General features: G+C 40.2%; 1 protein-coding gene across 1 annotated transcript in view; it reads right to left on the bottom strand.

Moving 5' to 3' along the window:
* The window catches only part of INTS9 (integrator complex subunit 9), a 77,190-nt gene that overhangs the window by 35,482 nt on the left and 25,227 nt on the right, over positions 1 to 16,481 (bottom strand). Inside the window, exons 6-8 of the mRNA XM_083348430.1 lie at positions 14,368 to 14,454; positions 6,934 to 7,054; positions 6,133 to 6,267 (exon numbers count right to left, since the gene is read on the bottom strand). Of these exons, the coding sequence (XP_083204556.1) occupies positions 6,133 to 6,267; positions 6,934 to 7,054; positions 14,368 to 14,454 (343 nt within the window). The remainder of the gene's footprint in view (positions 1 to 6,132; positions 6,268 to 6,933; positions 7,055 to 14,367; positions 14,455 to 16,481) is intronic.

Genomic DNA, 16,481 nt, shown 5'->3' with positions numbered 1-16,481 from the left:
AGCCCAATGAGATCAGTGTGCTGACAGATTGCTTGGGGAAGGAGGAAGGACCCCAATGGAGAGGAGTAATATAACAAAATACTTTGCACTTTGTATTCTGCCACAATTTGACACAGTTTGTCAAAGGTTTGTTTTCTCAAAGGCAGTATATGGTTAGAAGACTCTTGCATCATACATTGCTTTGTTTCTCTTGAAAACCATATAAGGCAATGTCTATGGAGACAAAATTATGGATCTTGTGAGAATTTACATACTGGAAACAACTTCTATAGACCACTGCTTACCCTCTATGTCAGTGCCTCCAAATGAAAGAAATCCTCTGCATAATTTTTCCCCCAATATTGTAGCCTCTTCCACTGCTAGACATATTTTTAAAGTTTTTCTAAAACGTGGAGTAAAATTTTGCCTGCCTGCAATTTACTCACAACAGGATAGGCTAAATGGCGAGGGTCCGGGATATTTGAGGGAACACCTGCTGCCAGCATCAAGCTCCCTTCATCCAGTGTGCTCCCACAGGGAGGGTCTTCTCAGGGTGCCGCCGGTAAAAGATTGCCGGTGGGTAACGCCCAGGGGGAGGGCCTTCTCAGTGGGTGCGCCTGCCCTCTGGAACCAGCTGCCAGTGGAGCTGAGGACTGCCCCCGACCTCCGTTCATTCCGCCGGGACCTGAAGACCTGGCTCTTCGAGCTCTCTGGCCCAGGCTGAGGAGTAATTTATTTTAATTGGGGTTTTATTATACAGGGATAAATTTAATCTTTTTTAAACTTGGTTCTTAACTTTTGTATTTTTGGTTTTTAATTACCCTGGAAACCGCCCTGAGTCCTTCGGGAAAGGGCGGTATATAAATGTAATAAAATAAATAAAATAAAATAAATATGGAGTTCATTTGGAATGTCCTGTGATAGTTTCCTTGCCACTCTTGCAATCCCTTGTTCCTTACCATACCCAACAGCAAGGAATTGACTCTTCATGTGGCTATTAAAGAAGCAATGAGAAAGAAAGGCCTGGATATTTTTATTGCCCCATTTATATGTCCCTTTTCTGGCACACAAACATGCACATTATCTATATCTTATCTTTGCTCAGGAACTCAAGGCACATACATCATGCTGCATCTTGTTATATTTTTTCACAACTATCCTGTGATGTAGGTTGAGCTGAAAAATCACCAAGTGAGCTGCTGTGGCTGCACATGGAGTAGAAACCGGATTTCTCTGGTGTCAGTCAAGTACATCAGCCACCTTAGTCCTTGCCCATCTTGCTGCATTTTTCAACTGCTTCTTACCATAAAACATGAGTATTTAACCATTTACTCATGATGTAAAGGGCACATTTTCTTCCCAAATGTATAGCCTGCTTTTCAAAAAAAGAGCTTTGCTGCTATTCCTATTGCATTTTCGACGACATTTTTGCCTATCCTATGGAATTTTACCTGTAGTACAAAAGTATTATGAGTACAACAAAGTTAAGATGAATAAAATAATGACTATATGTCAGGAAACATTAGCATTATGATTCCCATGGGATTGAAAGTTGGCAGGTTTGTGGCTGCTTCAATGTTCTGGAACTGCCAAGTTGCTACCTGGAGCGTCAGTAGAGTGGGACCGCCCTAGCCTTCCAGAGGTTAGGGAGACCAGTCCTGCCATTAGCTCCTGAAGATCAGGTAGACCAGTCCTGCTACAGTCCTCTGGAAAGACAGATCCTGCCCGGTACATTTATACTGAAAAATCAAGAAGGTGGTTTGCAAATGATTTCAGAGTCCCATCTCTCCTATGACAGCTTTCAGTGCATATTTTTGTTTCTTCTTGGAGATGATGGCTGGCACCGTTCATTCCGCCGGGACCTGAAGACCTGGCTCTTCGAGCTCTCTGGCCCAGGCTGAGAATTTTTAATTTTAATTTTAACTGGGTTTTAATTTTCTCAGGGTTTTATTTAATCTTTTTAAATTTGTTTTAACGTTTGTATTGACTTTCTTTTAAATGCCCTGTAAACCGCCCTGAGTCCTTCGGGAAAGGGCGGTATATAAATCTAAATAAATAAATAAAATAAATAAATAACTTGTAATTGCTTTCGGTCTCAAAAACTTTAAAACTGTTGTTAAACCAATCATTTCACAGTTTTCTTATTCAGTTTGCTAATGTCAGAGCAATGTCATGTGTTCTTGTTTTAAAACATCAGCCCCTATATATTTAAGCTCTTGGATGGGGGCTGTTTAGGTTTGGTATTGATTTCAGTTGGTGAATATGGTCTAGACCAGTGTTTTCAAACACAGCAACTTTAAGATGTGTGGATTTCAACTCCCAGAATTCTCCAACCAGCATACTGGGGAATTCTGGGAGCTGACGTTGCCAAGTTTGAAAAATACTGATTTAAAACTTTATCCCTTGTTCATAGTATTTGCTTAACTTCCTCAGACACTGCTCCTAAATATATTACTTAAGACAGGTATATTTTTACCTTATATTTTTGTTCTATAATGAAGACAGAAACAAGGAATTAATTCAGCTTCTTCACCAGCCTATTTTTCTTTTTAGTACTATACCTTGCCAGTTGCTTGCTTGTGATATTCTGAAATAAATTTTTACCAGTTGGTCTTAACATTATTAATATCACACTTCTCAACACCACGCACCTGCCTCATTGTATTACAGCATGTTTACATTCCTTTTAGTGCTTCTTGCTTGGGAATAATTCTGTTTTCTGAAAGGACACTATCTTTTCTCCAAAAACGTTTCTGAAACTGCTTGTTAAGTATGCTTAATCTCTTTTTTTAGATGAATTTCTACTGTTACAGTTTTAAGCAATTCTTAAGTACTTCAGGAAGACCTTGCTCCCTTTTTCTGTTCCCTTTTTAGCAAACCCTCTTTGCAGAAGTTGAAATCAAATGAAGTTATGTTGGACATAAAATTTTTCTTTTCCATAACTTTAAATGAGGAGGAATTGAATTTTCTTGATGTAGGTGCGTAAGGAGAAAATACATCTTGTTGATTTTTCCTTAGTGAATTTTAACGTATAAGTCAGTGGCCCACAATCTGTTTGGCTTGGCGGTTCGGGGGGGTGGGGGTGGGAAGAGAAGAAGGGATGGTTCTGTGTGAGTCATAGGTGTGTGCGCAAACATGCACAGCTGCATTTGCACAAGTGGCTTGTGCAAGTGGAGATGCGCTCACATGACCTGCCACTTGCGTAGCTGGGTTCCAAATGAGCTGTGGCCCACTAGTGGGCCACAGCCCGGGGTTGGGGAACCCTAGTATAGGTGACCTTTGGCACATCCTGTCAAGACATTCTTTCTCCTTTGCCACAACTCTTGTTAAACTTAATAGAGGGTTATGTCTACAACATCCTGATTTTAATTTTTGATTCAGTCGATGTTCGAATGAGGTATTTATATGCAAAAAAGAGAGGGGTCTCTCAACTTGTGGGAAAAAAAGCAAAGGATGTATGTATTGTATATATCAAAGTATGTGCATCTGTTCCATTGTACAATATGTAAAACCTTTCGCACCTTATTCAGGCCATATGGATTAGAAATATGCTTAAAATGATAGCAAGGAGTTACTCCTTTCATTTCTGTTCAACCAAAGTGCTTCCTTTTCTGAAGAGATACATCAATAGCCTCACTGTATCTGCCCATGTTTGGATTGCAACTGGAGTTCCCTTTGTAGTGTAGAACCTCCTTGTCTTCCTTTTTCCCCACTTCCTACTGCAGATCCCTGCACTTTGTTAGAAACTCATGCAGGTGATTGGGAATATATATCCATAAACTACAGGGAGTGCAGAATTATTAGGCAAATGAGTATTTTGACCACATCATCCTCTTTATGCATGTTGTCTTACTCCAAGCTGTATAGGCTCGAAAGCCTACTACCAATTAAGCATATTAGGTGATGTGCATCTCTGTAATGAGAAGGGGTGTGGTCTAATGACATCAACACCCTGTATCAGGTGTGCATAATTATTAGGCAACTTCCTTTGGCAAAATGGGTCAAAAGAAGGACTTGACAGGCTCAGAAAAGTCAAAAATAGTGAGATATCTTGCAGAGGGATGCAGCACTCTTAAAATTGCAAAGCTTCTGAAGCGTGATCATCGAACAATCAAGCGTTTCATTCAAAATAGTCAACAGGGTCGCAAGAAGCGTGTGGAGAAACCAAGGCGCAAAATAACTGCCCATGAACTGAGAAAAGTCAAGCGTGCAGCTGCCAAGATGCCACTTGCCACCAGTTTGGCCATATTTCAGAGCTGCAACATCACGAGTGCCCAAAAGCACAAGGTGTGCAATACTCAGAGACATGGCCAAGGTAAGAAAGGCTGAAAGACGACCACCACTGAACAAGACACACAAGCTGAAACGTCAAGACTGGGCCAAGAAATATCTCAAGACTGATTTTTCTAAGGTTTTATGGACTGATGAAATGAGAGTGAGTCTTGATGGGCCAGATGGATGGGCCCGTGGCTGGATTGGTAAAGGGCAGAGAGCTCCAGTCCGACTCAGACGCCAGCAAGGTGGAGGTGGAGTACTGGTTTGGGCTGGTATCATCAAAGATGAGCTTGTGGGGCCTTTTCGGGTTGAGGATGGAGTCAAGCTCAACTCCCAGTCCTACTGCCAGTTTCTGGAAGACACCTTCTTCAAGCAGTGGTACAGGAAGAAGTCTGCATCCTTCAAGAAAAACATGATTTTCATGCAGGACAATGCTCCATCACACGCGTCCAAGTACTCCACAGCGTGGCTGGCAAGAAAGGGTATAAAAGAAGGAAATCTAATGACATGGCCTCCTTGTTCACCTGATCTGAACCCCATTGAGAACCTGTGGTCCATCATCAAATGTGAGATTTACAAGGAGGGAAAACAGTACACCTCTCTGAACAGTGTCTGGGAGGCTGTGGTTGCTGCTGCACGCAATGTTGATGGTGAACAGATCAAAACACTGACAGAATCCATGGATGGCAGGCTTTTGAGTGTCCTTGCAAAGAAAGGTGGCTATATTGGTCACTGATTTGTTTTTGTTATGTTTTTGAATGTCAGAAATGTATATTTGTGAATGTTGAGATGTTATATTGGTTTCACTGGTAAAAATAAATAATTGAAATGGGTATATATTTGTTTTTTGTTAAGTTGCCTAATAATTATGCACAGTAATAGTCACCTGCACACACAGATATCCCCCTAAAATAGCTATAACTAAAAACAAACTAAAAACTACTTCCAAAAATATTCAGCTTTGATATTAATGAGTTTTTTGGGTTCATTGAGAACATGGTTGTTGTTCAATAATAAAATTAATCCTCAAAAATACAACTTGCCTAATAATTCTGCACTCCCTGTAAACCCTAATTGAAGATGTTCAAATAAGATAGGATGGTGATGTGATACTCATATTGCTGGTATAGACCAGGGGTAGGCAACCTTGGCTCTTTTATGACTCGTGGACTTCAACTCCCAGAATTCCTGAGCCAGCATGGCTGGCTCAGGAATTCTGGGAATTGAAGTCCACGAGTCATAAAAGAGCCAAGGTTGCCTACCCCTGGTATAGACTAAGCACAGCCAACAGGACTGGGTTAGAGTGAGACCTCAAATCTTGCAGCTACTTTTACTGTATAGGTTCTTTACCTGATTGAACGAAGCAAGGGGCTACAGTCAGGGTTAAAAGTAAAACTGATGGAATCTACATCTCTGAAAATAAGGATGGGGAGCCCACCGCTCTCTTTTATAACAGCTTCCTTTGTAATATAAAATAAATAAGAGTGTTTTTTTGTAATTATAAAAATCAGGTGTGGCAAGGCAAGAAGGAGCCTTGGCTGCTAAGCTGCGTTGGTACCAAAACTAGGTTTAGATGATGACGGAACAGGTATGTTTACAGACAATAGTAGTGTTCTCAGGTACAGTAAGAACTCTGGAACTCATGACTTATCTTTCTCCCCCAATAAGCAATGATGAAATGGAAGGAGCCAGAGAATGGGGCTAGAATCCTTCCAGCAACGCCAACCCTAAACATGCTGAACTTTTCCAATCCGTGCAGAATATTACCCCATGGGTAGGAAAATAGGGGAATCGCCATTTGCCTACTATTTAAATCCAATCAACACAAACCACTGAAGAAGGGGAACTTCACCACCACACCCCACAAAGATGTTGTACCTGTGGATGTGTTGTAAGTAGTGAGGATCCTGAGACATAGGAAACCTTCTCATAATGTGACTGGATGATCCAATTGGAGCTGCCCAGTGCATATCCAGAACTGAGAGGAGAGACTTGCACTGCACCAAATAGCTCCTGTGGGAGGAAGGAAGAAGAAAACAATTGGATTCTGAATGAAGCTGTGCCAGAAAATAAATTTCCACATGTGCTATTCTTATAGTAGTCTTAGCTCACCGAGCTGATCTCCATGTTCAAAGGCAATACATCCATGGAAAACAAATGGGAAATAGCCAAGAACTAGAGAACACTTAGGAATGATTATCTGCTTCTGGTTTTCCCAGAAACTTTGATTAGATTGATGTAAGAACAGGATTTTGGACTTACATCTTCTTACATCTGTATCTAAAGCTGTTTTCTCTCTCTTTTTAAAAGCAATTCAATGTTTATATTTAAGACAATGATATGGAAATTGTTTCAAAGGAACACAGAAACACAAAACACAAAATGTGAAAAGCATCAGCAAAAAATTATAATTAAAGTTCTTTTAAAAGACCGTACAAGTAGAACATCTCTGGCTGGCATCCACACAGATACGTAACTGAGGAGGTTTGTATGGAACTGCTTCCCAGTTAAAACTGGAAGGTTTGGGCAAGGAGAAGGACCTTATGGATACGACAGCTTTTTATTTCATTCAGATTTTAATACAGTCAACAACGGACAACTGTCCTATGATAAAATGGATACAGAAGGAAAGAAGACAGTGCAGATTCCTCCCCGAGTCCTTTTTTTAGAGAAACTCACAATTTTCTGGGAATATCCCACCAGCTGAATCTTACTGAGTGCAGAGTTAACTTCCTGCATGTTGTAGCATCTTCTCCATGTTGCAACTTCAACAGCATCTTTCAGGGGTGCAGGAAGCATCCTGGATAGAAGCACATTGGATTAGGGCTTGCCAGCATAATAAAATTCTGGACTCATCTACTAAAATCCCAGAAAATTATATGACGAGGAGAAAAAAAAAAGAATGGGCTGAAGAAGAGCACTTAATGAGCACCTTGATTCTCAACTTGTGCCAACTTACATCTAATAAAATAAAGTGAAAGCCTAGTCTTTGTTACCTTTCTAGCATGCTCTATGTTTGAGGAATTGAAAGATTAGCCATTGTTTTCACTCCACTGCTGGCGTCTCAATGCCCTATAAAATGGAATAGCTTCCTCTCAGAGAGAACAAGATTATGCTTGATCCAAGGTCCACAGTTGAAGTGGACTAGCACTGCCAAACCCCATCCTCTGATAGTATAAACCTACAGTGATCTCACTGAAACCAATCCAGTTTCTGTATCCTTCATATCATAGAGAACTTTCAATCTTAATTAACCCAAAGGTAATTTTTGAAATAAAATGGTCTGCTGCTGAATTATATTCCGGGCTATTTTTTGTTTTTTATTTTTTAAGTTTCCTGGTTGGCCTTTTGGAAACAGGTGTTTATGACTGGCTATGTAAACAGATAGATCTGCTCTCTTTGACAGCTGTCTACCTCTGTGAAGATCTGACCTGGAAAGTTAACACAACCCAGGTGGCTAGAAAGGCCCAACAGAGGCTTCACTTTCTTAGGATCTTGTGGAAGAACAGGGTAGAACAACAGCTAATGACCCTCTTTTACCGGTCTACCATAGAGAGCGTCCTCTCGTATGGTATTGTGGTTTGGTATGCTGGTCTGACAGCCGCGGATAGGAAAGTATTACAGAGGGTAGTGAGCACAGCACAAGACATTGTGGTCTGTTCCCTGACACCACTGACATCGCCAGGGCTTGTTGCCTTGGAAGAGTGAGGAAGATTCTCAGGGATGACTCACACCCTGGACGGTATCTCTTTACTCTCCTACCATCCGGTAGGAGATATAGGAATATAGCCAGCCGTACCAACAGGCTGAAAAATAGCTTTTATCCGTGGGCTATTAGGCTTTTAAATGGGACATAATCTTATGCAGAATTGACTTGGGAGGCCGGTGTGTGGTGTAGTTGGTTCACATAGTGTGGTGGGATGGAGGGTTTGTTGTCACTGTGTGTTGGGGGGAGAGAGCACGGGGGGAGGCTCAGCTAATCTCAATGTACACATGTTGTACTTTGACAATAAAGTTTATTTATTCCACTCTCCAAAATCCTGAGCGGTCCACCAGGAAGACCGGTGATTTCTGCACTAACTAGCAGAAAACATCAGTCACACTTCGTAGGCATTTTACACAAAGAAACATCCCCCTGTTGGAGCTCTCGGTGCTTTCAACTGAGAACTCTTTCAACTATTTACGGTAATTTTCTAGGCAACTTGACTGGAATAGGGTTTGGTGCATTGCTTTCAGTCTTTCTCAGACCACACCAGGAAATAGTGCTGGGGGACTACAGCTCACTACCTTGATCAACAGCTTGTTCTAATCTGTCACCTTTGCTCTGCCACATTCACCTGCCAGATGGATCCTTTGGAGAAATAGAAAAGAGAGAATAGAGCAGCATGGCCTTCTGCAACTGGGACCCCTCCAACTTTTCTGAGCCTGTAAATCTTCCAATTCCTGCCACCAAATCTGTCTAGAAAGTATTGACATCCACCAGACACCTGGAGGGGAACCACAGTTCTGTGAATTTTGTTATTATGATGACTATTTTGCTCCCTGGAAAAGCTAGTGCTTAAAAGTACCAAGAAAGTGAGAGAAAAACATACAAGAAACAGCAAATGACAGCATTGTAGCACATAAAAAGAATGGTTATCTCCTGGGACATAAATCTCTTGCAGTACTAGGAAACCAGGCAGGAATGCAGTGAAAGCTGCCAAAGAGTGAAAGAAGAATAGGGTCCTTATTTTGTATATTAAACAGATACTAAATCAAAAGCTCATTCCAGCTCATTTCCAATGATTAATGGAAATTGGTCAAGTTTTGCCGATTTGCTTATTTAAAAGAACTTAATTTATTGGGGAAGCTGTTGGGTCAATGACCTTCTTCCTATAATTTAAGGCACCAAAGGAAGCATTAATGATGGCGTCTGCCAAGATTGCCTATGCACGTAGTATGCAAACTGCCAGTCCAATATATCCCAACAGAAAGCAAGGAACATTTTGTCCTCTTCTGAGGAATAACAGAAACTTAAGGAACAGAAAGAATTTTTCAACAGAAAAAAGAATACATCTAGCATTTTAAGCATAGCATCACAGATGTTTACTGAAACACGGTAGCTCCTAAATTAATCTGCTATTTACAAAGAAAACTGGATTATTTCTCTTCTGGAGATTTGAATGAAGCTCTTCACTGGGGTTACATAATTATAAATGCTGTGCTGATAAGAAGAGACTTAGCCTCTTAATTCTTCCACTTCTAATTCCAGAGTACTTATGAATAAGTTAAAAATGGAGGTCACTGGGGGAATTCGAATGTTTATTTCCATCCATTTCCTTTATGGAACTTATTCTCGACTTTATGACTTTGAATAACACTGGTCCATAAGAGACCAGTCATCTGGTTTAATGAAGGAGAGAACTCTTTTTGAAGTGATTTTCTAAGTTATTCCTTTGCTGGAGCATTAAGTGGACTTTAGTTTTAGACATCAAATCATCTCAAGAAATAGATAACATTGGATAATTGCATATTATTCAGTATTTAATAATTAAGAAAGACTTTGAAGAATTTGAAAGCAGGGTGGATCTATGGAAAGCAACAAAGAACCAACACTGGATGGAACCAACCGAGGAGCCAGCACTCGGTCTGATGAAAGCTGGTAAGTATGGAAATTGTGAATAAAGGCAAAAAGTATGGAAATTGTTGAATAATAGACTGTGCATGAGTACAACAAGATCCACAGACATTCTGAACAAATGGGGCTGTCTGGTGGCTTCTGTTCTTTGCGACTGTGGTGACATGCAGACAACAACACATACGTATACCTGCCCTTTGTGTTCGAATCAGTGTACACTTGAGGACTTTATGGCAGCCTAACAGAATGCAATTAATGTTGCTAGTTTCTGGGCAAAAACTGTTTAGTTTCTACATATTTTAATCTTGTAATTTTATATTTTAAATTTTGTATAGCATGCCTTATTTTAATTGTCATGCTTCTGACATATCTGGTTAAGTGGAGCTTACAGATCAAGACCTTGGACACCACATTGAAGGTTGCAGTATACTTTTCATGAAGAGAGTTGGTGTTTCACCAAAGGATTATAATATCATATAATAATATAATAAATATATATAATATAATAAATATAATATAATTATTGAACTGACTCTGGTATTCTAATTTCTCAATCCCTGTTAGATATTGATTAGAATTTCTCAATTTTAGGATTATCTGAGAATAGAAACATAAGAGTATCATTTAATATTGATGGGGACCAATATCTTCAGGCCAGAAGGAACAGAAGATTATACTAAGAATTCTGTCTGAGATACAGAAAGTCATTACATGTTGACATCCGGCTTTCTTTCTGTTGCTCTAATTCAGATTCCAAGGGCATCTCTTCTGGTTCTATCACCTGGAGCAGAGTTCCCCAACATTTCCAGGTTTGTGGACCAGTGGGGGGGCGGGGAAAGAGCATGTTTCCGCATGAGTGGCCGGCAAGCACATGAGCGCAGCTCCATTTGCATGAGTGGCGTGCACATGCGCCTGCTGCTCACTTAAATGGAGCATGCATGCACGCTTGCCCGCTGCTTCAGCAAGTAAGGATGTGCACATGTGCACTTGCCGGCGGTTTCCATGGCCCAGTTGCAAATCCCTCATGACCCTCTAGTGGGCCAAGGCCCATAGGTTGGGGGCCTCTGACCTAGAGTCCCAAACAAGACTAGGCTTCTCTTACATGGAGATAACAATAGGAATAGCACTTAAGATTTACATACCACTTCACAGTGCTTTACAGCCCTCTCTGGGAGGTTTACAGAGTTAGGATATTATCCCCAACAATCTGGATTCTCATTTTACCGACTTCGCAAGGATGGAAATCTGAGTCAACCTTTAGCTGATCAGGATGAAACTCCAGACCATGGGCAGAAGTAGGATGCAATACTGCATTCTAATCATTGCACCACCAGGACTCTTCTTGATGAATTTCTTTTTCCACTGATATTTATTTATTTATTTATTTTATTATATTTATATACCGCCCTTTCCCGAAGGACTCAGGGCGGTTTACAGGGTGATTAAAACAAAAAATACAAAAGTTAAAAACAGTTACAAAAATTATATCCGTCCCTGAACAAATAAAACCCCAGTTAAAATTAAAATTAAAATTCTCAGCCTGGGCCAGAGAGCTCGAAGAGCCAGGTCTTCAGGTCCCGGCGGAAGGAACGGAGGTCGGGGGCAGTCCTAAGCTCCACTGGCAGCTGGTTCCAAAGGGCAGGCGCACCCACTGAGAAGGCCCTATCTCTGGGTGTTGTCCGCCAGCAATCTGTATATACTGTAATTCCTTGTATGTGGCTAATCAAGTGGTCAATCCTGCACTTACATAAGATCCCAATGTGTCCCCTTTGGCTTTCCAACAAATCTCTCCAACATTTATGGAGAATGTGCCATTATTGAAGAAGGGGAGTGAAAAGCATTACCTTATTATAATCCATTACGACACCATTTGATTTACAAAACCTCAATGGAGTTTGATGTTGTCAGCAGTTGGCTCACGTTGCACAGAGTAATGGGGTGGAAACATAAACTCTTCCAGTGTACTTAGTATATTTTTCTACAAAGCATTTTTACAAGAACTCCAAAGCTTATAGCTTTGCCCAATAAAGATAGTAATTCAATTGTATGTAACCATTTAGGACTGAAGCAGCTAAGCTGCAAACCATCTTGCAATAAAGCAACACTTTTGACGTTATGGAAGTCAGAAAGTGTGGGTATCATCAGCAGCCTAGCACAGTTACCACAACAAACTGAAAACAAAAAGAACAGTCATATTATTGTTGTATTTTATAGACAACACTGCCCCCAGGAAAGATGTTCTTGTATGGTCACAGACAGTAACACACAAGACTAAACCTATTGATGATTGCCATTGACAAAAACAGTTTTGCGAATAAGACTGCAGGGAAATCCCTGCTGATTTATGGGCACTGACATTGTTGAGTTCCCGAAGTCACTGGTGACATGTACTGGGTGCTCCATTCTCAGCAGAATGTTGAAGTCAATACAGGCCACATAGCACCATTAAGCAGCCCAGAGCCAACACAAGTTATGCAATAAAAGCTAAATATCAGCATTGTGTTGATCAATCCTAATTCAAGGACTAACCATTCAATTCTGAGACATTACACCAGCAGAAATCACAGATAAGGGAATTTAGTTAACAACGCCTTCAGTTGATTTACCTGGCTGAAGTAGTGGAAAGAGCTGTACGGTATACAAAAGGTGGGCTTCTGGTTTTAAGCCCTTGATTTTTCGAGGGGGAATGAGAAGGGAGGAGACTCTTTCTAAAGACAGAATGCTGCTAATTCATATACAGTATATGTAAGTACCATTTAAAACCATCTCTGCCAAGTATATACAGTATAAGTACATTTTTTGAAGGAAAGATTTTTTTTTTAATTCAGAAAACAGCTTTCCTAAATAAATGCTAGAGGAGGCTTCTAAAGGAAGATATCTCTTTCAGCAGCCCAAATCCGAGCTACGTAGGGCTTTAGTTATCATTAGCCTTTTGAACAGCCTTTTGAAACTCATTAGGAATCAGTAAAACTGTTTTAACCTTCAGGCTACTTATAATCAATCCTAATTAAGGTAGTTTGTAACATCCTTGACCAGATAAATTTATGAAGATAACCATACACAGTAATCCAAACATGAAGAAACTAAGTAACCAAGGCATGACACAAATGACATTTCCAATTATAGAAATAGCTGGCGTGATAATAGATATCCTATGTTTAGAGAACGAGATGACGGATGTTGAGAATGAGATGATGGAAGATCATATTGTCTGTTGGTTGTGCCCTTTTTAGACTGTGATGCCTTGCTCTCAGTCCTGGATCATGACACACTTGGACTACTGCGATGTATTCTACATGGGGCTACCCCTGAAGAGCATTCTGAAGCTACAGTTGGCATAACTTGCAGCAGCACAGTCTTAGGGGCCCCTAGAGTGACCCATGTAACACCACTGTTATATGAACTGCACTGATTGCCAGTTTGCTTCCAGGTTCAAGGTGTTGGTTATTACCTTTAAAGCCTTTATGGCATGAATCCATTGGCCAGCCCCACTCTCTCCGGCAGAAGGGACATGCTCCAGGTCCCATTGACCAAGAAATTGCAACTGGTGGGGTCCAGGAGAGCAAAGGGCTCCCATCCTGAGGTGAGATCTCCCCCCAACTTCTTGGCTTTTTGAAAGGCCCAAAAACCTGGCTCTGCAAACTGGCTTGGAACCTCAATTGGAGTATCCATTTTGGAGGTCACCAGTAGATTAGGAGAAGATCCCACTCTAAATAGTCGATTTACTAATTCTTTTTATCCACTTTGTTGTCAAATTTAACATTTTAACTTTCAGTGCCTAATGTTTTAATCTTTCAAACTATGTAATTGTTTTATACTTTTATTTATGGCATTGTAAGCCACCCTGAATTCTTAGTGAGATGGGCAGTGTATAAATTTAATAAATAAATAAAGATACTGCAGGAGACTTGCCTTCAGCACAAACCCAAATGAATCCCTTTCTGCAGAATTAGGGGCTCAACCCATCTATTGCCTTCTGACCTTCTGGAGGTTGGACCCAAAAATTCCAGCCTGAAAGGAACTCTGTAGACAATGGCCCTGAAGCAATCTGATAGCATATGAGGCATATCAGATTCTTCTAACCACAAGAGTAACCTGAAACCCTTTTTTGGTCCCAGCACATATTGGTTTTTGGCTGAAGCAACATTTGAGCTATTTTTTTTTAATCCTTGCCTTTGCTAGATCCTCAGGCAACACAGCAACACCTTGTTTTACTCTAGATCTGCAGTGTCGCTGCCCATATTCTGATCATGTCACCCGCACTGCTAGAATCTGATCCCTTGCCTCAGTCACCTCAAACTGAAATACCCTCCTATAGCCTGGCAGTTTTCTTTGCTGGTGCTCTGTCTTGGGAAATCCTTCTCCAGATTTGCTTGCCTGGTGATGGCCAAACCCATGAGGGCTGAGGGTAGAATAAGGAAATGAACTATACTCTCAGAGACACCTTTCAAAAGGATGAGGAAGAGGAAGATGGGAAAGTGGCAGAGTGAACTTACCGTTGCACATCCTTATTTTTCCACAAGGAGGCAGACTGAGCCTTTGGCACTCGCTCTATAAAGTTGACCAATTCCTCCATAAGAAGCCTGAAAACAGAAAAGGGCAGCTGAAGGCCTCAAAATGAAAACACAGCAGGTTGAACTGAGACACTAAAATAAGTTTCTGGGGATTTTCCAAACAGCTGAATCATGCATGGTTTGATTTCTAAAACTGGACCAATTCTTTATGTTTGATTGCTTCTCCAAATGAAGCATTCTTAACAGAGTGGATGGATATTTAGCCTAATTGATCACTGAACGCAAGGCAGCTGGATGATACTGCTGCAACAAAGGCAAATATGATTTTAGACTGTGTGACAACATTAATTTAGTTAAAATAATTACAAGTTATCTCCCCAGGTAAATTTTGACAAGTATTCCACTTCAGGTTTTCATAGCAGCTACACTGTGGTTTGTTTCATTAAGCTTTACTGCCATCACCCTGGCACATTGGTCACAGAATTCATCTGTTGTAGAAAAGGGAGCAGAGGCTGCCAGGAATAGGAGATCTCAGATGACCATTGAAGGGTCAGAGTCTAAGTCTTTACCTGTTTCCTCCATTGATTAAATTAAGTGGAACTATTCCCATGGAACCACTGATGGATGCCAATGTTGATCTGAATGTCAAATCACTACCCAACCATCAACATTGTGACAGTACCAGTAAATTGGCCAATACAAAGTCCAGATGTGAAAAATGATCCTATCCTGAAATACTCTCTTCAAAGAGATGAACTGGTGAGAGTACCACCTAGGCATCAGTATTACTTATTTTTTTAATATCAAGTTTTTGTCCATTGTAGCATGGTTTTTGCACTATCCATTCAACTTTATAATTCTATAACGTTAGTCTTTATTTTGTCACATCCCAAATTCAAGTTTAGAATCAGAAAATTGTTGATCACTTTTTCTGAATCCTAGAAGTGACACAGAATATAGGCAGCACCTGTTTTTTCTTCTCTTGAGTCAACTAATTGCTTCATTTGCTTACAGATCATATGTGCATCTGACCAGCACATATTCATCTTGATACATGCAAAATCCAATAATAATAACAATAATAAAAGTTTATAATTTACTATTGAAAATAAATATCTCAGCTATTGTTCTTTGAGCTAAGAGAAGCAGTTACTCACTGAATCACGTGCCAGAAAGTGGAAAGTAGGGTGGGACATAGACAAAAACAATTTTTAATTTCTATGTAAATATACTTGAAATTGTGATACTTAAAAAGTTCTATTTTCCATATTTTAATTTATTCCCATATACAATTTGGTAGCAAATTTTGAAGAAGCTCAGGGTCACCCACAATTCTGAGTGTCACATCTGCACTTCTTATAAAGATAATATTGAGTTAGGTAATATCCTAACTCAATTAGAACCCAAAGTAAACAAGAAAGCATTTAGTAACCGCTCTAAAACCCTTAATGATGGGTCCATTCTTGCAAAATCACAAGGGATAACATTTCTACATTATTCTGCTTATGTCTGACTTCATTTAGCGTCCTTTCTCTAGTTTTAGATGTAGAGTTAAAAGGTGGGTGGTTTCAAAAGATGCCCAAAGTGGTGAAACACATGGAAAATAAATCCTTTGCGGAAAGGCTGAAAGACATTAGAATACTGAATATGCAGAAACAAAATATCAGATTGGAAATATGATATGGATCAAATATGTAGAAGGCAGACTTCACAGGGCCGGACTAGCTTGAACAATTAAATCAGAAGATAACAAAAGGCAGATTTTGGATAAACATTAAGTTAAATAATCTGATGACAAAATACATTACCAAAGAAAAAAAATAAAAAGGAACCAGATAAATATTCCCCCATTCTACCAGTATGGGGAGACTGAGCCTATGGATTTCCTATAAAGAATGGGACTCTAAGGCTTATAAGCCCCTCTCCAGATGTAACATTTTATGATTCAAGCTCGGTGAGGGCTAGGCAGCCCTCCCTCTTGCACCCGGTAATAATCTTTAACAACCTGCAAAATTTAGGGACTGTTAGAGATTCCTTTTGGTTCCTTTTTCATTACAGGGCTAGGGCTCTAATCTTCATGGCTACCTTTCTTCAGT

This window comes from Vipera ursinii (assembly GCF_947247035.1).
Source record: "Vipera ursinii genome assembly, chromosome: 1".
Lineage (NCBI taxonomy): Eukaryota > Metazoa > Chordata > Lepidosauria > Squamata > Viperidae > Vipera > Vipera ursinii.
Note: the sequence above shows the minus strand (reverse complement) of the source record. Positions and strands in the feature narration are given on the sequence as shown.